Consider the following 24694-nt stretch of genomic DNA (forward strand, 5'->3'; position numbering starts at 1 on the left):
TAAATTATGGACTAAAATTTAAAGAGCATGACATTGTATTTTAGAATCCTTCCACTGAGTGCAAATTATGCTTTTTCATTCTAGGTCATATTTTACTAATTCTAATGTATACATTTCTAAAATACGAATGCATCTCATTATCCCATAAATTTTTAAATCACTGTCAGCCAGCTACCAGTCATAAAAGTAATTGTCCCTGATGGTATGACAGATAACTGTAATTCCTGGTCACTTCACTTATCACACCATTTAAGTAATCATTTAAGAAGAAATATAAGCCATGATGTTGTCAAAAAACCTTCTGTGACACCTTCTGGTAAGATCAGGAAAGTGCAAGCTTCAAAACTAAAAGAAAATGTCAGTGATTTGAAAGAAAATTCTTTCAACAAATACTACATTACTACAGTTCTTCATGGAACAAAGGACAATTGTGTGTGGGAGGGGGAAAAAACCAATTCTGATGCTCTAAATTAGAAAACTGATTGTGAAGAATCAGATTCCAAATGTGAAGCATTAGTAATATCCTGATACATTCGCTTATATTTTCATTTTATAATTGTACAAGAGATATATGATAAAATAACACATATGCTCAAGAGTTTTTTTGGTAAATTAAAAAAAAATGTCTCAGTCCTAAGAGATTATTACATCTGATATATTGGTAGCAATTTATCTGAGAGTTATACTAGTAAAAAAAAAAAGAACAGTTCAACTAATAATCAGCATGTCAGATTTGAAAAAATACTCTAAAATCTTACTTTAGATCCCTCGGTAGTATTTTAAAGTTTCTATCATGTAGATTTTGCACCTATAATGGCTACTCACTTATTTTTTCTTTTCTTCCATTACATTTTCTTACTAGAATACTATTTATCTTTGCCTATTTTGTAAACAGCCACTTTACTTAATTCCCTATTTATAATAATTTTCCAGTGTATTCTTTTAGGCTTTCTAGGTATTCAATGAAATAAAATTTAAGCTCAAATTACCTTAAACTATTTGCTGGAATTTAAGCTCAGTGAAGATAAAGACTATATTAATTTTACTGTTTGATCCAAAGCATCTAGCATATTACCCTGCACAAAGCAGACAATCAATATATATTTGTTAAATGAGTTACATAAATGCATCTCACTTTGTAAACCTTACCCCAGCTCCTCCCACAACACAGATGGTAGGCTTAGTCAAAAAAGTCAAATACAAAACAGGATACAGTATTCATAGTTTTCCCCCTCTCACATACAAACATACAGATGCTGTTAAGAAACTGGATATTTTCTATTCAAAGCAATATATTTTTGGTTATAAAATTAGTTCTACTTTAGTAATTAAAAACCTTAATTATGAAATAAATGTTTTATTTTAATCATTTACCTTTTGGATCTTAGATCTGATGAATCAAACTGGATATTCATAGGTCCAGGATTTATTTCACTATCTACTTCTGGGATGAGAAGATGCCTAGAATCACTATCCATATTGGCCATTTTTCTTAGCCTCTAAGCAATGATGAAATCAGTCCTATATAAATCAGAATAAATAAAAAATTAAAAATTATTTTGCTACTAATAAGTAATACATTTGCATGTATAAAGATATTGGAAAAATAAAGGGAGTTTGCTGATGATACGTTACTCAATGAGGTATATGCTTAAAATATTTTATCAGAAATTTGCTAAATAAACGGGGTTACCATTTATTTTTCAGATTAATTAAAAATAAATGGAGCAATCCATTTCTGGTAATAAAACAAATTACGCTATCTGGACCCACTTCCATGCAGAAAACAAACTAAAATTATTGCATAAAATACAGAAAACCTCTTTTGAAAAGCATCAGAAATAATGATGAAAGTCAGGCCATTAATAGATGCAGTTAAGGAACCTAGAGAGGTAAAGAGTTCAAGAAATTGCTTCTGCCTGGAAGGTATTTGTTGTACCAGTAGAAAATGGACTGAGGTTTACAAGGCCGTGTGAAGTATTAGAGAAATAGAAGATAAAACTTAAGATTCACCCAAAGTAAGGAAATGGTGTAATAAGAAATCTTCCCCTCTCTCTACTTCCAACAACATAGCTGGGAGTACAAAGAGCTTTACCATCAAATTAGGGATTAACAAGCAGTAAAAGTGTATCACTCCCTCACAACAGAACTACAAACAATATTTCCTGACAGTGTCCACAGGCAGTGTGTATGTGCACACCCACACACATGCATGTGTAGAGGGGGAAGTGTTATCTACCACAAACTGCGCTTCACATGGCTTTGCAAGGTCAAACACTTAAAGCTTTGAATATAATTTAAAGTTAACTTGCATGATAGGGCTTCTAAGTGACTGCTAGAAACAAATGTAAATCGTATCTGTGAGGACACACCTGGATCCTATGCCTCAAAGAAAACCTGCTAACAATTTTTCAAGGACAATGAACAGTACACAGTCAAAAATAACCCAGTATGCAAAGAAACAAAGTACTAGTCATAAGAACCAGAAGAAACAACAGCATGAATTCACAAAGACTTCAAATATAGGGATTATGAAAACAAGATTAGAAAACAACTATGCTGCCTATATTTAAATACAAAACAAAGTATACACACACACACACACACACACACACACACACAGTGGAATATTATTCAGTCCCCTCAAAATGAAATCTTGCCATTTGCAATCACATGGTTGAATTTAGAGACCAAAATGCTAAGCAAAATAAGCCAGTCAGAGAAAGACAAATATTATGATATCACTCATATGTGGAATTAAAGCAATAAAATAGCAAACAAAGGGGGAAAAAGTGACAAAACAAAGTCTTTTTTGTTTAGTTTATTTATTATTTATTTATTTATTTTTGAGAGAGAGAGAAAGAGGTAGAGAGAAAGGGAGAAGGAGAATCCCAAGCAGATTCCACGCTTAGCACAGAGCCCAAGGCAGGGCTCTATCTCAGGGACTGGGAGATCATGACCTGAGCCACAATCAAAAGTCGAGGTTTAACTGACTGACACAGCCAGTTGCCCCAGCAGACTCTTAACTATAAACAACAAACAGGTGGTTCCCAGATGGGAGATGGGTAGGAGGATGGGTGAAAGAGGTGATGGGAATTAAGAAATTATTTATCTTAATGAGCAATGAGTAATATATGGAACTGTTGAATCACTACATTGTATACCTGAAACTAACACAACGATGTAAGTTAACAATACTGGAATTAAAATAAAAAATAAACAATAAAATAAAACAAAAAAGAAAATTATAAGCACAACGTCTTGCTCATCATAGAAACTCAACTCAAGAGGGTTCCCCCCCTTCTACTGTCAACTTGTTATTAAGAATGTTTTATTTAAGGGGTGCCTGGGTGGCTCAGTCAGTTAAGCATCTGACTTCGGCTCAGGTCATGATCTCATGGTTCATGAGTTCCAGTCCTGCATCAGGTCTTCTGCTGAAAGCTCAGAGCCTGGAGCCTGCTTCGGATTCTATGTCTCCTTCTCTCTCTATCCCTCCCTCATTCATGCTCTCTCTCTCTCAAAAATAAACATTAATAAAAAAGTTCAAAACTAATGAATTAGAAGATAAATCAGAAGAAACTATCCAGAAGGGCAGAGAGAGAAAGGAAAATAAAGGCAGAAAATGTGGAAGACGGGTTAAGAGACATGGATGGGGCGCCTGGCTGGCTCAGTCAGTTAAGCGTCTGACTTCGGCTCAGGTCATGATCTCACAGTTCATGAGTTCAAGCCCCATGTCAGACTCTGTGCTGACAGCTAGCTCAGAGCCTGAAGCCTGTCTTCAGATTCTGTCTTCCTCTCTCTCTGACCCTCCCCTGTTCAGGCTGTCTCTCTCTCTCAAAAATAAATAAAACATTAAAAAAATTTTTTTAAAGGAGACATGGAGACAGAATAAGAAGGTCTAACATGCATGAAATTGGAGAAACAGAAAGAGAGGAGATAGCAGAGATAATATTTGAAGAGATAAAGGATGAGAATTTTCCAGAATTCATAAAAGATAACAAGAAGTTTAACAAATCCCAAGCAGAATAAACAATCTTATCATAAGATTGGGAAAAAAGAATTAAAATTCCAGACCAAAGAGAAAAAAAGGTCAAGTGGTCTCACAGTGCTCTAAGATCCTTGCATTGTCCAGATCAACACTGTACTTTGAGCATGTTGTAATTTTAAAGGTAACTACTAAAATAGAAAACAGCATATAACTTAAAATCTAACAGTAGAAAAAGAAAATGATAAAAAAAAATCGCGGACCTCAATAAAGGCAAAACAGGAGAAAAATATAAAAGAGGTAGGACAAATAGAAAACATAAAGCAGGTAAGATTCTCCCATTTTTCCTAAACCCACGCTAATCAGGCTATCTTCGCCATAACTATACACAAAGTGTTCTTCATTACCAATGACCTATAACCACTGGTCATTTTTTAATCTTTAACTTACTTGCCCTACCAGAAATAAGTCCCATAAGGCATCACTCTCCTTAATAAACTAGATTCACTAGGGCTCCAGGTTTTCTCTGTATCTCACTGGTCCCTCCTCCTTCTGTTTCATTTACTATTTGCTTCTTATGTCCCAGAATTCTTAAAACTGCAGTGTTTCAAGGTTCAGTCTTAGTTTTCTTCTCTGTATGCCTTCAATTTATAGACAGTTATCCAATCTCATGTAACATCACTTCTGTTATATAATACAGCAGCCACTAGTCACTTGTAGCTATTTATGTTAATTTATAGTTAATATTAGCAGTATTAACATTAATTTATATTAATATACTTATATTAAATTCTTAAAATTACAATTTAATTTTTAAAAATTCAGTATCTGAGTTACACTAATCACATTTGAAGTGCTCAGTAGTTACACGTGGCTAGTGGCTACCATATTGCACAGTGTAGCTATAAAACATTTCCATCATTGTAGAAAGTTCTATTGATTTAGACAATGACAACTTCCATGTTAACTTTTCTAGCCAAAATTTCTCTCCTGGATTTCAGACTTCCATATCTAACTGCCTACTTAACATGCCTTTTTAATTAATATAATTGAAAAATAACACTGTATTAGCTTTAGATAAATAACAATGATTTATGTATATATCCTCCTTAACATCTTTATTCGGATATAACAGACAACTAGTATGTCCAAAACAGAACTTTTAATTTTTTCCCAAAAAACTACTGTACCCACTGCTTTTTCTGATTTCAATTCATGGCATCTCCATTCTTCCAGTTAATCAGGCGTCCTTCAAATTTCCCATGACTTCTTTTTCTCAGTGTACATTCAATCCATCAGAAAAATCATGCTGGCTCTCTCTCAAGTATATCCAGCATCTGACCACCAGCATTTGTTACCAAGATTTCTATAATAGTTTTCTGATGTAGCTCCCTGCTTCTACCCTTACCCCTGTACAGTCTCTGTACATAGAAGGGAGAGTTGTAGAATGATTTAGTGAGGCATCTGGTCTCACCCAGTTGGTTTTTATCACTGGGGGAAGTGCTATTAGACCCAGTGGGTAGAGACTAGGCATATTGCTAAACATTCTACAATGAATACAACATCTCCTAGAATAAAGAATTATCCAGCCCCAAATGTCAAAAGTTCTGACGTTGAGAACTCCTGCCGAGGGTGGGGGGTTGTATAATAAGAGGTTGTAATAGGGAGGGACAAGAGGGGACCATATACAGTGATGGAAATATTCTATGGTTATATGGCCACGTGCTTTACAATTATACATGTAGTAAGCACTTTTCTGTATGGATGCTATATTTCACACATAGAAGCACAAACAAACAGCGAACTCCATAAAGTGAAATAGTCTTTAACATTTTAAGGCAAGTGCTTTACCTTTATTCCTCAACTATTTTATTATGATTATCCTCATTTTATAAATATGGATACAAGGCACAGAGAAGTTATTAAGTGGGACAGTTAGAATTCAAACCTAGGCAGTGTAAGATCATAGCCTGTACTCTTAGCTTCTATGCTCTGCTTCTTTCCTGTTCTTTGCCCTTTCTCTCTTTTCATTCATTTTCTTTTGTTTCTGATTACCAAACGACTTAACAAGTACAGTTTTATTGGTGCTGTATTTGTTTAATGGAGTCCTATGTCTGCCATTATTTTTCTAAATATAGCATGTATGACAGAGTAGAAAGAAAACATGCTTTTTGAGTAAGCAATCCTTACCAAGTCACTCACTGCCTATGTAATTTAAGACTAGCCATTTAACCTCCACAAATCTATTTTCCAATGTGTAAAACTGAAACAGTAACCATTGGTGTGCTTGAAAACATGAACTGATGCATATTTTACTTAGTACTTTGTAATGGGAAACTAAAGGTTCAAACGCATTATTATTCCTCTCCAAAAACAAACGACAAAACTTGTGTTTTTACATATGCAGCCTCTTGAGGTCTTCTTTTTTCTAAGTGAAAATTTCTGCAGTAATGAGGTAGTGAGAGGTAGGCAAATGTCAAAATGCTACTAATAAGTTTGACACAGATGATGACAACATATTCTATTCCCAGAATATGTGCATTTTCTTTACTTTGTCTTTTCTTCCTATTTCTCTCTTCTTCTCTCCTGCCCAGCATTTAAGACAAAGATCTCATTAACTTATTAGTCTTACTAGGGACAAACAAATAATGTTTAAGAAGAAGTACCTTATATAATTGTGACTTTTCAAAAAAAGTGAAATCAAAATACTATCATCTCCAGTCATGAAGGACTTAATTTCTATATCTTCCTATAATGATTATTTTAAGATGAGACAACTAAAATACTGATTAATGGCAAACTCTGAACAATATATTCATTCAACAACTTCTCCTGAGCCTCTACAATGTACTTAGGTACCTAGGGAAAAAAATTGTTTTAATGTTTATTTATTTTGTGAGAGACAAAGACAGAGCACGAGTGGGGGAGGGGCAGAGAGAGAGGGAGACAGAGAATTGAGGCAGGCTCCAGGCTCTAAGCTGTCAGCATAGAGGCCAAGGCAGGGTTCAAACTCATGAACTGCGAGACCATGACCTGAGCCAAAGTTGGACGCTCAACCAACTGAGCTACCCGAATTTTTGGGTGCCCCCAAATTTTTTTAACTCATGGTTCCCATCCTCAATAAACTTAAAAAAAATATTATCCAGCCCAACAGAAGGTTAGAAGTTAGGCAACTTATCCTAAATCATTTGAATAATAAAACCTAGTAAGATGTTACCTATCAATTCTGATTTTCAGTTCATTATTCCACTTCTAATTAGCCTTGTAATATATCAGTGCAAGATTAAAAAAAAAATACTTACTGTGAGAGAGAGAAGGATAAAGAGCAAGCAGGGGAGGGGCAGAGAGAGGGAGAGAGAGACTCCCAAGCAGACTCCACATTGTTAGCATGGAGCCCAACACAGGACTTGAACCCAAAAACCCTGAGATCATGACCTGAGCCAAAACCAAGAGTTGAATGCTTAACCAACTGAACCACTCAGGCATTTCATCATTTCACTTCTAATTAAACTCTACACCAACTGCTTGTCCTAGCTCCTAAATTAGCTTTGTAATAGATCAGTGCAAAATTTACTTATGGTAAAAAGTTTATTTGACTGTTTAAAACACAAATTCACAATTATATAATGCTAATCATTATTAAACTTTCATTAAGATGAAAGTAACTGAAACAAAGTTATTTCACTAAAACAGAGTTAGTTAAGAAGCAAAAACACAAACTTAATCTTTCAGTTCCTTCATTTATATAATAAAACTAATTAATAATTCAATTGACTTGTTTGGTCTTAAATTTTGAAATTAAACAGCAATATTTTGAACTTTGAACCAACCAGCAATACTTTGAACCATCACTAATTATAAAACTAGAAGTAACAGTCCTATTAAATTTCCTTAATTTAAAACTGTCAGTGACAAATTAACTTGAAAAAGTTGTTCCTGGATATAGAGAGAAGATATTCTATATAAAATATCAATGAGAAATACATATTAAATTAAGGTGGACATAGGAATTAAAAACTTGGAAAAGAATAAAGCTACCGTAGAGAAGTTATGTTGTGTATTGGTTTGATATGATTTCAAATCTACCTGTTTACAATCTAAGTGAAGTTGTTTTAATCCATCCCTTTCTGACAAAGACAAACACAAAAGTTGTTTTAGAAGTTAAGTCATTTTGATAGAAGAATGAAGCAAATTGTGTCAGGATGTTATCACCTTGTCTGTTTTCACTGGTAAGCTACTGGTAAGTAGCTCAGTTGCTTATCATTAAAAACCTATGAAGAAGCAACTATGGCAAAAGGACATGTGTACTATAAATACCAAGTATGTGAGGACTATCAGAATGTTCTGTGTGGGCAAGGCAGCTCTTTGCTCATTTAAAATAACTCTCCAAAGACTGGGGACAATTAGCTCCTGCTGAGGTAAAGCCTACTTTAAAAGCAGTGGCAAAATCCTTATGCAGTAGTCCCAAAAATCATCTTGCCCATCAACAGGAACAATGACTCTCCCTAGCAACGTGCTCTAACAGGAGACTTTTACTTTTCTTCAGGCAAAAGGGCATTAACTCTGGTTGCGTCAGCTGTCTTTCCCAAGTACCAATTCCAGAAGAGTACACCTTAACTAGATTTTGACTTTACTCCTTTCATCTTCCCTTGTTTTGAACAATAGTGTGAGTCTATCATTGATTTGAAGTACGTGATTTCCTTATTGGCTTATTAAGAGACATTATCCTGTTATTACTGGCTTGTGAAATTCCCACAGTGACTGTATCTTAAATAAACCCCTGGCAGATACAATCTCATACAATTACAAATACAAAAATGCAAATACAATTATTTTGCCTCCTGAAAAAAAACACGTTATTAGTTTTACAGATATTTAAAAACATTCCCTCACATTTCAAAAATTAAATATTGTAGGAATTGAAAAGATGATTGTCAGGCAGCTAGTATCCTTTTATTAAAAAGAATATAAGAATTGGGATGGGAGGGGTGGGGCATCTGGATGGCTTGGTCAGCTGAGCATCCAACTCTTGATTTCAGCTCAGGCCATAATCCCAGGGTCATGGAATCGAGTCCCATATTGGGCTCCATGCTGAGCATGAAATTTGCTTAAGATTCCCTCTCTCTCTTCCCTTGTCCCCTGCTTGCACTCTCTCTCTCTAAACAAACAAACAACGGGAAAATTAATTCAAGAAAATCTAAGGCACATAAAAATTTTTCTAAAAATCTTTAAATTCATTTGTGTAAGCATTTAAAAGCATGCCAGGCACTGCTTAACTCTGTATAGAAATTTGCTGTTATTTCTGAACTTAACAGACTAAGTTTAATTAAATCTGTATGCTGTGAGAGAAAAGTGATCAACAGAACTGCTAAGAACTGCTAGAGAAAAAAATTTAATACTGATAAGGAGACACAATCTTATTGCTCTTCAATCTCCAAAAACTGGTAAAATTATCGTCAGAAAGCATTGCCAGAGTATTCCTTTATTTGAATTATACACAATGGTTAATTTGCGGCATGGCGTACTATGATTTAAGTAAAGTGTGGTAGTTGAAAGCTCAAGTGTCAGACTCCCTGGATTTGAATCTTGGCTCTACTGTTTACTATGTGACTTGGGCAAATTATTTAAATTCCCTAAGACTCAGTGGTGTGGGGGATAATAAAAGTACTAGTTTTACAGGGTTTGAGATTTAATGAGGTAACACACATAATGTACCTTGTTCACAATGAGTGTTCAATAAACATAACTATCATTTTGTTTTTAGTTTGGCTCTTTAAAAGTAATTAGCAAAATTCAAAATTATATCTTGGCTTAACTTAGTAGCCTGAATAAAATCAGCTGACATACCTACATGCCTTTAGTATAAAGTGAGTAAATTCAGTGAGGTAAGAAAGATAAAGAAGTTGAACTTCGAAGAATTGCTGAACTGTCACAAGGAGAACAGACCTTAAGGAAATACTGAATTTCTGAAGAAGAAAAGTAGGTGTCACTTTGGAGAAAAACTGAGAGAAAGACACATCAATAAATAAGTAGTGGCAGTTGGAACTAACATTTATTTACTGAACACCTACTACTGGCTTAAGTTTTAAATATTTAATTGCAACTAATCTGAATTTGGGAAGATGTGTTATTACCTTCAAATTATAAAAAAAATAATAAACTGAAGCTCAGAAATAACCTTTCCTTTATCACTTGGCTAATAAAGCCATATTTGGGATGGACACCAGGTTACCTTGGTCCCATATGTTATTTCCAGTATACTGTGATGTCTGCCTGAAACTTAACATTTTTTTTTAAGTTTACTTATTTTGGGGCGGGGGGGAGAGAATTCCAAGCAGGCTTGTGCTGCCAGAACAGGGCCTAAAGAGGGATTTGAATTCACTAACTGTGAGCTCATGGCTTGAAATGTAATCAAGAATCAGTCACTTAACCAACTGAGTCACCCAGGTGCCCCTGAACTTAACGTTTTTTTTTAAATATTTTTTTAATGTTTTATTTATTTTTGATACAGAGAGAGACAGAGCATGAGAGGCAGAGGGGCAGAGAGAGAAGGAGACACAGAACTGGAAGCAGGCTCCAGACTCTGAGCTAGCTGTCAGCACAGCCGAAGCCGGAGGCTTAACTGACTGAGGCACCCAGGTGCCCCAAACTTAACGTTTTTAATCAACACTTTCTGCAGTATTGGATCCTATGCTAAACTGAGAATGCAGTTGAGTTTAGGAAGAGAGGATTCTTTTAACTTCTGAAGATAATACTTTTGCTAAGATTAAATGTTAGGAAACCCAGAATGAGAAATATCTAGAACAGACCTTGGATTTCAGTCCGTCTTACCAAAAAAACAAAAGATAATCAAAGTTAAGGAACAGAAGAGGAACATATAAAATGTTATATAAAGGTTCCAATTTAATCACTTATGTCTTTTTGTTCTAAACAAATCTGAAATTTTGTGGCATTGTCAAATTAGTTCTTTATTCCAAATAAGCAGAAAATTGATGCTATCTCAGTGATCTAAATAAGTCTGAAGTCCCCAGTACTTTTCAAAGATTTAATAATATTCAAGTAAATACCAAGAATTATAAGGAAATTGGTAATTTTCAGTTGCCTCAATTAGTCAATTAGCTTGAACTTCATATATCTCAAAAATGCAATTTCAAAGGAGATGTAATGCCTTTTTGTAAGTCGTGATAAGTAGAACTACTAGATATTCTGAAGTTTCATGTATTAGGTTGAGAGGCAAATTAGCAATCCACACCTAATATACTAACACAGAAGAGAACTATCAATGATTAACTGAAATGTTAAATACCTCTATAGCATTAATTTGCATAGACATAACAATGATAATAGGGAGCTAAACATGCAAAATGACATAAACAGATATTTACTTCCAATATCTCACTCAATCCTTTGAATTTTAAAACAAAGTTCCAGGGGTGCCTGGATGACTCAGTCAGTTAAGTTGTCCAGCTCTTGATTTTGGCTCACGTCTTGATCTCAGTTTTGGGGGTTCCAGTCAGGTCGGACTCTCTCCTGACCATGCATTCTCCCTCTCTGACCCTTCCCTGTATGCACACGCTCTCTCTCTTTTTCTCTCTCAAAATAAATAAAATTAAAAAAATAAATAAAGTCCCAGAAGAAAGGCTATTAATGTCAAAGCTAAGTCATTTAATAATGAGTCCCTAATCACTTACTTTAAAATTGGTTTCAGTATGGAGTCTCAATAGGAAAATAAGAGTTTACTGACCTGCTTGTGGATGCCTGCATTGAAAAGTACTTTTCTCCATAAAAAGGACATAAGAAGTAACCAAATAAAGTTTATATGACATTATTTTCAAAAGGTATTGACTGTATCAGTATATTTCAAAGGATGTCAGCCTTTCCCACATTAGGCTCAGAAATGTCCTTTCACAATTCCGTGCAAAAGCAAGGCTATATAGTATCTGACCAAGAGGCTAGGATCAATCTGTGATTAGTACCCACTAGTATTTGCCCAAAGAAACGTAGAAGTGACCCTTGAACAAAATAGGTGTTGGGCCACTGACTATGACCTCCCTCCCACCCTGCAGTCGAGAACGCACATGTAACTTCTGACTCCCCAAAAGCTTTCTAATAACCCTTTTGACTGGAAGCCTTACTGATAACATAAATAGTTGATTAACATGTATTTTGTATGTTGCATTATATACTGTATACTGTATAAGCTAGAGAAAATAAAATGTTACTAAAAAAATCATAAGGAAAACATATTTACAGTATTATATTGTAAAAAGTTCACCCACTCACTATACAAGTATTCACATGTTCTTCCTCAGAGACTGAAAATTAGTAGTACCAAATACCTCTGCACATGGTAGTTTCAGATAGATAATTACATTTCAGTTTAACAGAGCAAGGGTTGACAATTTTTTTCTATACGGGGCCAGATAATATTTTAGATTTTGTGAGTCACATAATCTCTGCAGCTACTCAACTCTGTCCTTTAGCACAGAAGAATACAAATGAGTGAGCATGGCTGTGTTCCAATAAAACTTTATAAAAAATAAGTACATCTGGCGGCAATGGTCATAGCAATGTTTATAGTCTACCCACCTCTGTCTTGCCAATATAAAAGCCAACGGAACCATATCATAAAAAAAGCAGCTTGGTGAAAGAAGTTATCCTGTGTATATGTGTTTTCTTCTATATAAGTCTGTGCCTGATATAAAGTCCAGCAACAAACTTATCTAAACCTCTTCTTTATGAATCAGTTAATCGTCAGCCAATAGGAACTATAATGCTGCAATTCTGATGTAACTACTGAAACATGTTCCCAAATTGATCCGTAAATGCTTCAAAAGGTGTTAAATTTGACAATGCTGGAAGGCAATGTAGTCTTAATAAAGAAATAGCAGTCAAAACAATGTAATGGCACCGAAGAACCCACAATGGGAATACTAAATGGTGTCAAGCTATGTTTGAGCAGTAAGAAAGAAAGAATGTGAATGAAGAAGTAAAATTTAAGCATATTATAAAACACAGGACTAGCAGACGTTTCTATCCTCCTAATGATTTTTTTAACTTTTATGTTCATATCTCCTTTTCCAAAAAAATACTCTAAATTATTATTTTATTTTGTAATTCAGGTTGGTATTCCCATGCTTCCATGCTGTTTACCCATTATTATAAATACTTAATGTACTGTCTAGCATACTATTTTTCTATGACTGAGATATACCACACTTAAGATAGAAAGGAGAAATCGAAGGCTACGTTCTCAGAGCTCAAGTGGACATACATTGAGAAAGGAAAGGTGACATCTTAATTTGCTACCAACCTTTTATGTTACTATGAAGTTTGTAGAGATTTTCCTTCAAGACAAGGGTTTCTTTGACCTACTGAGAAGTTTAAAAACGTTTGTTTCAGCAGTTTGTTATTTTGCATATGTCAGCCTTAAAAAGAAAAAAGGAGAAGCAACAGGTTAGAATTTGCTGATCTACTGATGTCAGCAATAGATCAAGGCACTGCTTGAGAGTCCTGAAAATTAGGTTTTAGTCAAGTTGTCCATTAACTGGCTATCTGGTGTAAGCAAGGCAATTTCTCCAACTTGATGGACCTTAGTTTCCTTATCTGTAAAGTGAGGAGAATGTGCTTGACTAGATGTTCTAAAACGCCTCTTCCAGCTCTCTTATTCTAAGGCAGCTAAGATGTCAAGCCACCTACTATCAAGGCACCGTGTCTCATATTTGAGCCGAGGAAAAGTGTAGCAAAGACTTAACTGTTTCGGCCTTCAACCCATCTGCGGTCCTCGCTCAAGGGACAAAGGTGTTTCTTCCCCGATCTCCTTTCTTCAACTCTTCCCTACTCGGGACAGGTAAAGGCTTTCCCACTGCCTCAATAACTCCGATTCTTCTTCTCATCCAGGTGTTTACTTATAGTCACCCTGCCTTGCCCTTAAGGTTCAGGCAGGCACCGACTCCCTACAGCCCCTCGAATTCTCTCAGCCCCACGAGACGGGAATCACCTGAGCCCAAAGAGGAGCGCACGCCACTCCTCCGGAGTGGTCTCCACGGTCCCCGACTTTGGCCTCAACTATCCCCTAAGCAGCAACTGTTAGGACGCATTTCACAAAGAACTTCCCCTATGACAGCCAGCTCCACCACAAGCTCAGCGGTTCCCTCCGCCTCCCCTCCGTGTCCCCCGCCGCACCCCGCTCACTCCAGAGAGGTGACTTTGAAAAACTGGGGAACATGCGCTACCTGCGCCGGCCAAGCCCTCAATCTGGGGAAACTGGATGAGAAAGCGGAGACCCTCTTCCAAACCCTCTCAACTTGAGGCAGCAGGGGTTCTTCTCTCCTGTACAGGAAGAGACAACAGCCCCGGCCGCGGGGGCCGGCGGGGGATGGAGTTCTGAGCGCACTGAGTCAGGCGCCACAGCCAAACCTCCCGCTCCTGGGGACTACAACTCCCAGAGGCCTCTGCGGGAGCCAACGCGCCTGGCGTCGCAGAGCCCAGCCCCGCGGGTTTAGGGGATGGTACGGTCTAGGTACGCAAATCTCAGCTCCTCTGTTACCTGCTGTAGTTTCCTATGCGGGATACTTGCCTGACATTTAAAGGCATCATAGATGAGGAACGTCATCTGCAGTCCTTACACCTCCAGAGGTCACATAGGAAAGGGCTGACCTTCCATTATCTGTCTCTTTTCACAGGCCCTCTGGTTAGTGTTCTGTACTGTCGTCACGTGCTTGAATCCCACGGACAGCAAGGGAAATTGGTTTGAAAAATGTTGGGTTGGCATTCTCACTCTCTTGGCTGGACACTTAGGTTGTGGTGGTGGTGGTGGTGGTAGTTTGTGTTTGTTTTCTTTTATAATCGTAATGCTCTGACGAATTTGTCTCCATGCTTAAAGAGGGGCTTAGGGGGGTATTTTATCACCCTCTCCGCATCCCTAGTAATTTCTCCCAAAGCCACCCCAAATAAACCGATAATCTATGTAAGATTAGTGTGCTCATTGTAACAAGTCAGCCCAATCAAAGTTCTCTGGAAAGCATATTAGCAACACCTACGCCCTTACATAGGAAGCCAGTGGCATTATTTTCTTTTAAGAAAACAACCAGAAAAAACAGCAACAACAACAAAACAAGTGCACTGTAACGTGATAAAGAATCCAAAGTAACAAATCCAAATTTAAAAGCTAATATTGAGTGCCAAACATTTTACATATAATATCTCTTTAAGTCTCTACCACGATTCCAGAAATGTATATTATCCCTGTTTTACAAATAAGTGAACAGACTTAAAACAGGTCTTATTCCAAAGGCTGCTTTCTACCAAACTACCAAACTTGACAACAAGGCATATAATGTAATGAATATTGCCTTTAAGGCAGATAGAAGTTGTTTTGCTAACGGTGTCCTTATTAAAAAACTTTTTGCAATTACTGTTTGGCCTACCTTCAAATAAGCAGAGCATTCTTTTGATAACTTCATTGATAGCAAGTCTATCTCTGCATTCAAGATCAAGAAAATCATCTTGACTGGACTGAGAAGCACAAAAGTGAGTGGTACTGAGTGACATCAGTGAAAATAGCAGGGTAGGGAACTTGGAAACATTCCCTCTGTTAAAGGAACATAGCTGGCAAAACTGATGGAATCAACTTTTTTTTTGGAACTCTGGCATCTAATAAAAAAAAGTAAAACAACCAAGGGAGCCCTTAAGAAGAGACTGGTGAATTTTGGCAAGCAAGGTCTATGATCATCTCTTACTGTCCACCTTGAGGTGGCCTTGAAGACCGCAGCCTACATTCCTGGTGTTGGTCGCTAGTACCTGAGGGAGCAATAGGGATCTTATTGTCAAGGAATTATAATTGTGCATTTTGACCTATCCAGTGGTTCCCTGAAGATTTGGCTCAAGGGCTTGCCTTTGTTTTGCCTGCCTTGCAATCTCTGGAGGACTGAAGCAGCCTCCCAGGCTGAAAGCTTTTAAAGCAAGTGTATTAGTTACTAATACTAAGTTTACTAAGTAGTTAGGTCCAAATAAATAATATGCATTTATGTCCTAAGAACTCAGTAGCCATTTAAAAATATATACATAAACTGAAAGTAAAATATTATGTCATTCATAAATAACCACAATTGCTTACTAATGGGCACTGTATAACTTTTTGAAATCAGATAGGATACCACTATCCTTGTTTCCTGTTTCACATTGGATTTTTTAAAAATGTTTATTTTTTTATTTTAAAATATTTATTTATTTATTTATTTATTTATTTATTTTTAAATAGTTTATTGCCAAGTTGGTTTCCATATAACACCCAGTGCTCACTCCTACAAGTGCCCCTCTCCATGACCATCACCCCGCTTCCCTTTTCCCCCTCCCTCTTCAACCCTCAGTTTGTTTTCAGTATTCAAGAATCTCTCATACTTTGCCTCACTCCCTCTCCCTAACTCTTTTCCCTCCCTTTCCCCTTCCCATGGCCCCCTGTTAGGTTTCTCCTGTTAGACCTATGAGTGCAAACATATGGTATCTGTCCTTCTCTGCCTGACTTTTTTCGCTTAGCATGACACCCGCGAGGTCCATCCATGTTGCTACAAATGGCCATATTTCATTCTTTCTCATTGTCCTGTAGTATTCCATTGTATATATATACCGCATCTTCTTGATCCATTCATCAGTTGATGGACATTTAGGCTCTTTCCATGAAAAATATTTATTTATGTTTGAGAGAGAGTGTGTGTGTGTGTGTAGTAGAGGCATGGTGGAGGGGCAGAGAGAGAATCCCAAGCAGGCTCCACACTGTCAGCACAGAGTCCTTCATAGGGCTTGATCCCACATACCGTGAGATCATGACCTGAGCTGAAATCAAGAGTTGGACACTCAATCGACTGAGCCACCCTCATTGCCCCTCACATTGGATTTTGCACAATACTTGCTTGAGATCATAGCAATCACTGACCTTGGCAGTATGATATTATCCAAAAAAGGTAAGTTGATCTAATTTTGAAACTGACTTCTCTCAAGGTGGTAGTTCACCTGGTATCTGACAGATGTCTCTTTGTTTTTCTTAAAAACTTAAAATACTGTGTTCTGTGGGTCTTTGGGGTTCCTGGTGGTATTCCCACTGGTTGGGAACTGCAGATCATTAGACATTATTTTTCTGGTCTACAACCAGGATTGTCAAACTTCTTCTATAAAGGGCCCAATAGTAAGTATTTTAGGCTTTGTGACCATTTGGTCTCTGTCAACAACTATTCGATTCTGTCTTTATGGTACAAATGGAGACAACATAAACAATATGTAAACAAATGGAGTGGCTATATTCTAGTTTATTTATAGAAATAGAGGCTTAACCTACTGAGCCACCCAGGCGCCGCTGTTTTTTTTCTTTATGATTGATAAATAATTTATGGGGGGACACTTTAAGACCTTTCTAATGCCCTTTTCTTCACCAAACTTTTGCTACTAGTTTAATAAGCCAGAATCAAATATTACTGTGATGGTTGCAGAGCGATGATTTAAAAAAACCCACAAAACTCTACATGTATTAGTTAACATTCTGCTGTAAGAAAATACTTTGCTTTCTTTCTTCTTTGCTTATATATTACCAGTACATATGTGTGGGTTTTTATTTTATTCAATGGATTATAATCTGTTATTATCATTTTTAGTTCGATTCCCTAATTGTCCCAGATATTACTAGTGGGAGCCCATTTCATTTGGCTCCTTAGTGCTTTGGTAATTTTTGAAAGCTTTCTTACTTTTTGGTGTGAACTGATGTTTCTGGCTGATCTTGTTTATTTCCCACCCTAGAGCTGGTATCTTTTCTTTTCCCTCAAGGGTGTTGATTTCTTATAATGGGAAATAATATTTAGAACCACAGTCTGTGTGCTGGCAAACTCCTTGCTAATGGGTTGACCATTGTTTCTAGGCTTTTTCAGTAGAAAGAGTTAGGAAATACTTTTTTTAAATACTTTTTTAAAGGAGATAATATATCATGAATTCATACTGATACTTTCAGTTCACGTTTAGGAAAATAGCATCAACATTTACCCTCTTTGATTTTCTATTTCAGTCTTTTTTCTCTTATAGTGAAAATCTTAGTTCTTAAACAATATTAATTTAATTATATATAATTTTATTACTAACAATATGATGATAGAATTAGTTTACTTTTGCAGGGGTTTTTTTTTGTTTTTGTTTTTTTTTTTTGGCTTTTTGTCCCACTAAAGACATGGTCAAATTACTCTATTTTAGATCAGTTGGAATAATTTTCATTGTGTGGCTTAAGTCACTAACTCAATATATATATGTGTGTATTTGCTTTGCTTTAAATTTTAAGATCTGTTTTTAAATTGTAACTTAATTTTGTTTTATAATTTCATGTAACAATCATATGTTTTCACAATCAGATCTATTCACTTAGGGAAGTCTAACACATATTCTTATCCTTCTCAATCTGTTACCTCTTTTCTTTGTCAAAAGTAGTAATTTTATAAATTTTGTTCTATCCTTCCATTTTTTAAAAAATATAAGCAAATGTATCTATTTTTAGAGAAATGCTAGCATACTGGACACGCTACTCAATCTGTCTTTTTCTAATAAAATAGATCCTAGTGATCATTCCATAGCAATATATAGAGATTATACTCTTTTTTTTTTAATAGCTGCAGAGTTCTTTGAAGGAGAGCAGAATATGCCACCTCCAATTATGCCACTTTTGTATATTGATTATTTTGAATTAAAGGTACTTGAGAAACAGCTGGTGCAGGAAGGACTCTCTGAGCCTCCTTCGTGTCACCAAAAGCATATGAAAGGTTAACCACCTTCTCCCCTCCCCCTGCCCTCATACCAGAAAGGTGAAAGGCATCCTTATCACCAGAGATATGGAATGTAGGGTCGAGAAGGCTGTGTAAACAAAACTTGTTGTTTCTTCAATTTACTACTCTAAGTCCAAACCTTTTTTTCTTGTCACTTCTTTAAAAACTATTTTTTGGGGGGATGCCTGAGTGATTCAGTTGGTTGAGCGTCCAACTTCGGCTCAGGTCATGATCTCACTGTTCCTAAGTTTGAGCCCTGTGTCAGGTCTGTGCTGACAGCTCGGGGCCTGGACCTACTTTGGATTCTGTGTCTCCCTCTCTCTCTGCCCTTCCCCTGCTCTCTCTCAAAATAAACATCAAAAAATTAATATGAGAGAAAGAGAGAGACAAGAATGTGAGCAGGAGAGGGTTAAAGAAAGAGGGAGACACAGAATCTGAAGCAGGCTCCAGGCTCGGAGCTGAGGGCTCAACAACACAGGGCTCGAACCCACAAACTATGTGATCAGGACCTGAGCCTAAATTAGATGCTTAACCACCTGAGCCACCCAGGCGCCCCTGTTTTGTCAATTCTTCATGGATTTATTGCTTGTCTAAAAGGTAATAAAAGCCCCCCTGCTTTGGTCATTTCTCTGAATCTCATATTGGGGCTCATGTACATATGACTTAACTTGGTTTTCCTCTTGTTAATCATTCTTATGTCAACTTAATTGTTAGATCAGCCAAAGAACCTAGAAGGGAAGAAGGGAAAATTACTCCACCTTGCATGGGTGGATGTTTCAGTCTGCCAGTGAGGGACTTTTTGACTTTTCCAGTCTTTAGCTTTTAGTTCTTCAATTAATAACTTTGTATACACACCCTTTTATATTTACTGACAGTGTATATTTGAGGTAAAGTCCAGAAATAGGATTACTGAATCAAAGGGCAAATGCACATCTAATTTTGCTAGATATTGTCAAATTCCCTTTCCTCGGGACTAGATTATCAAATCTTTGCCATTTTAATTTGTGAAAAATTGTATTTAGTATAGTTTTAATTTGCATTGTTCTCGAGTATCTCTCTGTATTATAGATATTAAACTTTTTTTGGATTATGTTAAAAATAATTTTTTCCAGTTTGTCATTTGTCTTTTGCCTTTGCTATTTATTTTTTGTCATGAAAAATTTTATCTTTGGGGATGCCTGGGTGGCTCAGTTGGTTGAGCGTCTGGCTCTTGATTTGCGCTTGGGTTATGATCTCATGTTCGTGGGATCAGGCCTTGTGTTGGGCTCTGCACTGACAGTGTGGATCTTGCTTGGGATCTCTCCCCCACCCCCCCACCTCTCTCCTGCTCTCTTGCTCACTCTCTCTCAAAATAAATAAACATTTAAAGAAAATAAAAGAAAAAATGTTATGGATTTTAGAAAATGTTTATTTATTTTTGAGAGAGAGAGCATGCACATGGAGAGGCAGGGTGGGGCGTGGGGGGAGAAAGAGAGAGAACCCCAAGCAGGCTCTGCAGTGTCACCACAGTGCCTGATGTGGGCTTGAACTCATGAGCTGTGAGATCATGACCTGAGCCTAAGCCAAGAGTCAGATGCCCAACCAACTGAGCCACACAGGCTCCCCAAAAGAAAAAATATTTTTAAGTTTTATTAGTTTTTAATCTTTATGTAGTCATACTACATAAAATTATTGCTTCTGGATTTTGAATTGTATGTAGAATGTTTTTCCAAGTATGGAGGAATTCACTAATGTTTTCTTCTAGTATTTGCATGGTTTTATTATTTTTACATTTGAATTTCTTATCCTGTCATATTGTGTGAAGGATGGATCCAATTTTAACTCTTTCAATATGCTTATCCAGTTATATAGAGAATATTTTTGTAAAGTAGTCAACAGTGTCAAGGACTAATAAAAGACCTGTTAGGTTAAGAATTGAAAACTGTCAGTTGGTTTGAGAAACAAGGAGGTCAGTGTTGTTATTGATCTTGGCAATACTGACAAAGCAATGGGGTAAAAGCCAGATTGCATTGGGTTCAGGAAGGAAAGGTGGGGACATAGAAAAAGCAAGTATAGACAATTCCTTGTGAGGTCCTGAATTAACAAAGTCTTTTTATTAGGTACCCTATAAAAGATTCACAATCCCAAAATGTAGATTTCAGGGAAAAATATTTTCAGTAAAATCTTTTTGTAAGTCAGTGACCAAATAGGAAAACAGAAACCATTACAAATATATAAATAGAAAGAATTAGAAAATGGTAACTTATGTGGATATATGCAGCTCTACAGTGTATATCTTGGTAAGTGGGATGTAGGCTGAGTTCAGCTCCTTCTTGCCTCTTGGCTTGGTGCCTTTGCGTAGGGCCTAATCACCTCAATTATATCTGGTGGCCCTGGTTATCCCCATTTTACAGAGTGATTAAATAACCTGCCCAAGTTCCCATAGTTAATAGACAAGTGGAGATTACCAATACTGACTTTGTAGCCAACTGCTAGTAATTTCTTCCTCCCTGCTTGAAAGCTCCAAGTCTTTAGTCTTAGTAGGGGTAGGTAGAAAGAGATTTATCCCTGATCAAGGTTCACTGATTGCACCTGGTCACTACTTCTCTTTAGGTGAAATACTTCCCTCTTTTATACCAAGGAAGATGGACAGTGGTGACAAATTGCATTTCCTTTGCCATTTGGGACACAGAAAAGCCAACTTTCTTTGTTAGGTATAGCTAACAGCTAGTGGGAATGGAAAGGGCTAGACTTTGGTAATATTATGCTTTCCTCGTGACTTTTTACCAAATTCCATAGTTCACTGGTGAAACACTGTTTTGCAGTGAAGGCCCAAGGAGACCCTTTAGTCTTAGGAAGGATTGTACAAGGTACACAGTATTTGACTTGTATTCTTCACTCACTTTTAGCTCTCATTAAATACACTTGTAAAACTACTTAGGGACTACTGATAGGTCATCTAGGAGGTCTGGTTGATTGCAGTCAGGATCTTTCATGAAAGCTATTTAAACAAGACTGATTTCTAAGCCAGAATCTCAATGTATTCATTCATAATGGGGAGCAAGTAAGGTTTATATGTCTTATCCACTATGCCTTCTTTATTAGTATTGAAATACCTTGGAAAGTTGAACTATTATTTAGGAAGTTGCTAAGTGAGCCTAGAATCAGAATAGGTTGTGATGAAATATCTTTACCTCATAATAGAGAAAACCTGGCTAGGGACCAGGTCCCATATCCACAGTCTTTTCCATTTGCAGCAATGTTTCCCAAACCTTTGAATACCACTTTCTTGGTTTTTGCTATTCCCGCATACTATTACTATTTTCATTTTCTTTGATTGAATAAACTTTTTTGAACTTTCTCATTCTAAGCAATTAGATTTCTGAAATCCTAGGTTTGATATGCTTCTTAGTTTTCTAAAACACTAAAATAAATATTACTTTAAAAAGAAAATTGTCCACGAATTGCCTAAAATCAGTGGTATGTGTACTACATGTTGGTAAATATTCCCTCAATTATTATTGGAAAAATTCAGATTTTCGTCTCTTTGAACCCTGCTTGGTATGCTGAAATCCACTCTTGGGTGACTTTTTTCCTTTGATGTGTTACTAGCACCACAGTATCTTGGAGACACTATAAACCTCCCCATCCTCCATTTTGTGTTGATTTACAGGGCTCCAACGTGTACTATTCCTTAAAAAAATTTTATGGTTATGTACATAGTAAGAGATTCTCAAGTATTTTTATTACGTAGGAATGAACATCTATTCTCCCCCATTTGAGGTGACCCATTTATAGCCTACTGAAAGATTAATAGAAAAATTTAACAGCTTTGACATGATACTAGGCACAGTGTACATAAATTTAAAAAATCACTATTTGAATAATCTGGAGATAATACTGAAAAGATAAAAAGTCTAAGCTATCAATTATCTTTACATTACTTTGAAAAATGTAACGCCTCTTTCTAAAGTGTAAAGGATCTTAACTGCAAACTCAGATTCTAAACTATGAGACATTTTGAGGAAATTCATCTGATATTATTATATGGGATATACAGAATTTGGATACACTGTATATAAACTTTACTGTGAATCTTCTGTGACATAAATATTAAGGTTTTAGGTTTTTTAATTTTTAAGTCCAAAGCAGGACTCAAACTTATAATTCTGAGATCAAGACCTGAGGTGAGATCAAGAGTCGGATGCCCAATCAAATGAACTGCCTAGGCATCCCAGAAATCTTAAGGTTTTATATTCCATTCACCATGCCATTCTTTTTCCTAGACTGCTCCTTGAGAAATTGGCTAATTTTATTTGAAGCAGTATAGCACATACTAGGTGTTCAGTTAAAGCCTATTTAATAAACTAAATGAATTCCTGCATTTTCCCTATGTTGCAATTTATTACCATCACTAATTTAAGATCTATTAGATGGAACCAGAATATAAAACATACAGGTCTCCCCCACTATCTGAAAGTGTAGTGTTGTTATGAAACCTTACATAAGTCACAATGGTGTAACATGAAGAAGCAATTGCCATTAATTCATATGAAAAAGTTTATGAGCCTTCTCAGACCAAAAAAAGACCTCTCTTAGATTTTGCTAATTATTAGGAGATATCTTGCTAACAGATGCCAAAACAAATTGAATTAAAGCACAGATGCTCATAGACACTGTTCAAAGCTATAGTGGCTTGATGCTGACATGCTTAGTTCTTGGGGAAGGAGCTTAGTGCCACTTTCTGCTCCAGGTCATGCTGCCTCCGTGAGGCATTGCTGCAGAAAAAACACTGAATGCTATTTTTGCTCTTGCTTTTCAGTAAAAGTAGAAATCCTCCTTGGATTTTTCTTAGTGTAAAAAGGCCTTAGAGTAGGTCTTTCATAAAAGCAAAGTGGCAGAATGTGAGCTTTGAAAATCTGCGAAATACCGTACTGGCTTTACTTTCTTGGCACCCACATCACGGAGCAAGTATTTACTTCATTGCGTTTGTCTTTTTTTCACAGTTTATGTTCAATTTTTGAATTGCAATACCTGAAACCAATAGCAATCTAAGACCGAATAGCAGAAATTGTTGGCTGTTTTCTTAAACCCAGAGAAAATGAAATCACTAATTCATAAAGCTGTATGCACCTCTGTTTATTGCAGCATTATTAAAATAGCCAAGATATGGAAGCAACCTAAGTGTCCTTTGATAGACAAATGGATAAGAAAGATGTGGCATATATGCACGATGGAATATTACCTAGCCATGAAAAAGGAGGATATTGTGGCATTTGACCCAACATGGATAGACCTAGAGAGTATTATGGAAAGTGAAATAAGTCAGATTGAGAAAGACACATATTTTATTTGTCTTTATGTATCCTCTACATATCACCTATGATTTTAGTCATACATACAGTATCAAAAAGAAAGCAAAATCAGATCTATAAACACAGAGAACACACTGATGGTTGTTGTAAAGGAAGGGGTTGGAGAGATGAGTCAAAGAGGTAAAAGGGAATGGGTGATAACAGGTTTCCAGCTATGGAATGAATATGTCTCAGGAATTAAAGGCACAGCATAAGGAATAGAGTCAATTATATTGCAATAGGGACCTATGGTGATAGTAGCTATGTGGTGAACATAGTATAATGTATAAACTTGTTGAATCACTATATTGTACATCTGAAACTAATTTAACTGTGTGTCAACAACACACAAATTTTATTTAAAAATTTTTTATGTTCTTTTTATTTATTTTTGAGAGACAGAGAGAGACAGTGGGAATAGGGGAGGGTCAGAGAGAGAAGGAGACACAGAATGTGAAGCAGGCTCCAGGCTCTGAGCTAGCTGTCAGCACAGAGCCCGACGTAGGGCTCAAACCCATGAACCGTAAGATCATGACCTGAGCCAAAGCCGGATGCTTAACTGACTGAGCCACCCAGGTGCC

The 24694-nt window shown here is 36.5% G+C and overlaps 1 protein-coding gene across 2 annotated transcripts in view; it reads right to left on the reverse strand.

Moving 5' to 3' along the window:
* The window catches only part of SLC38A9 (solute carrier family 38 member 9), a 72430-nt gene extending 58083 nt beyond the window's left edge, over positions 1-14347 (reverse strand). Inside the window, exons 1-3 of one of the 2 annotated variants that reach the window (XM_029942248.1) lie at positions 14221-14347; positions 13299-13413; positions 1375-1521 (exon numbers count right to left, since the gene is read on the reverse strand). In XM_029942248.1, coding sequence (XP_029798108.1) covers positions 1375-1487 — 113 coding nt within the window. In that variant the 5' untranslated portion in view covers positions 1488-1521; positions 13299-13413; positions 14221-14347. Of the gene's footprint in view, positions 1-1374; positions 1522-13298; positions 13414-14220 lie in introns of those variants that run through there. The other variant, XM_029942253.1, reaches the window with a different exon arrangement.
* Positions 14348-24694: the final 10347 nt, after the last annotated feature.

The sequence above is a fragment of the Suricata suricatta genome, chromosome 6, assembly GCF_006229205.1.
Source record: "Suricata suricatta isolate VVHF042 chromosome 6, meerkat_22Aug2017_6uvM2_HiC, whole genome shotgun sequence".
Lineage (NCBI taxonomy): Eukaryota > Metazoa > Chordata > Mammalia > Carnivora > Herpestidae > Suricata > Suricata suricatta.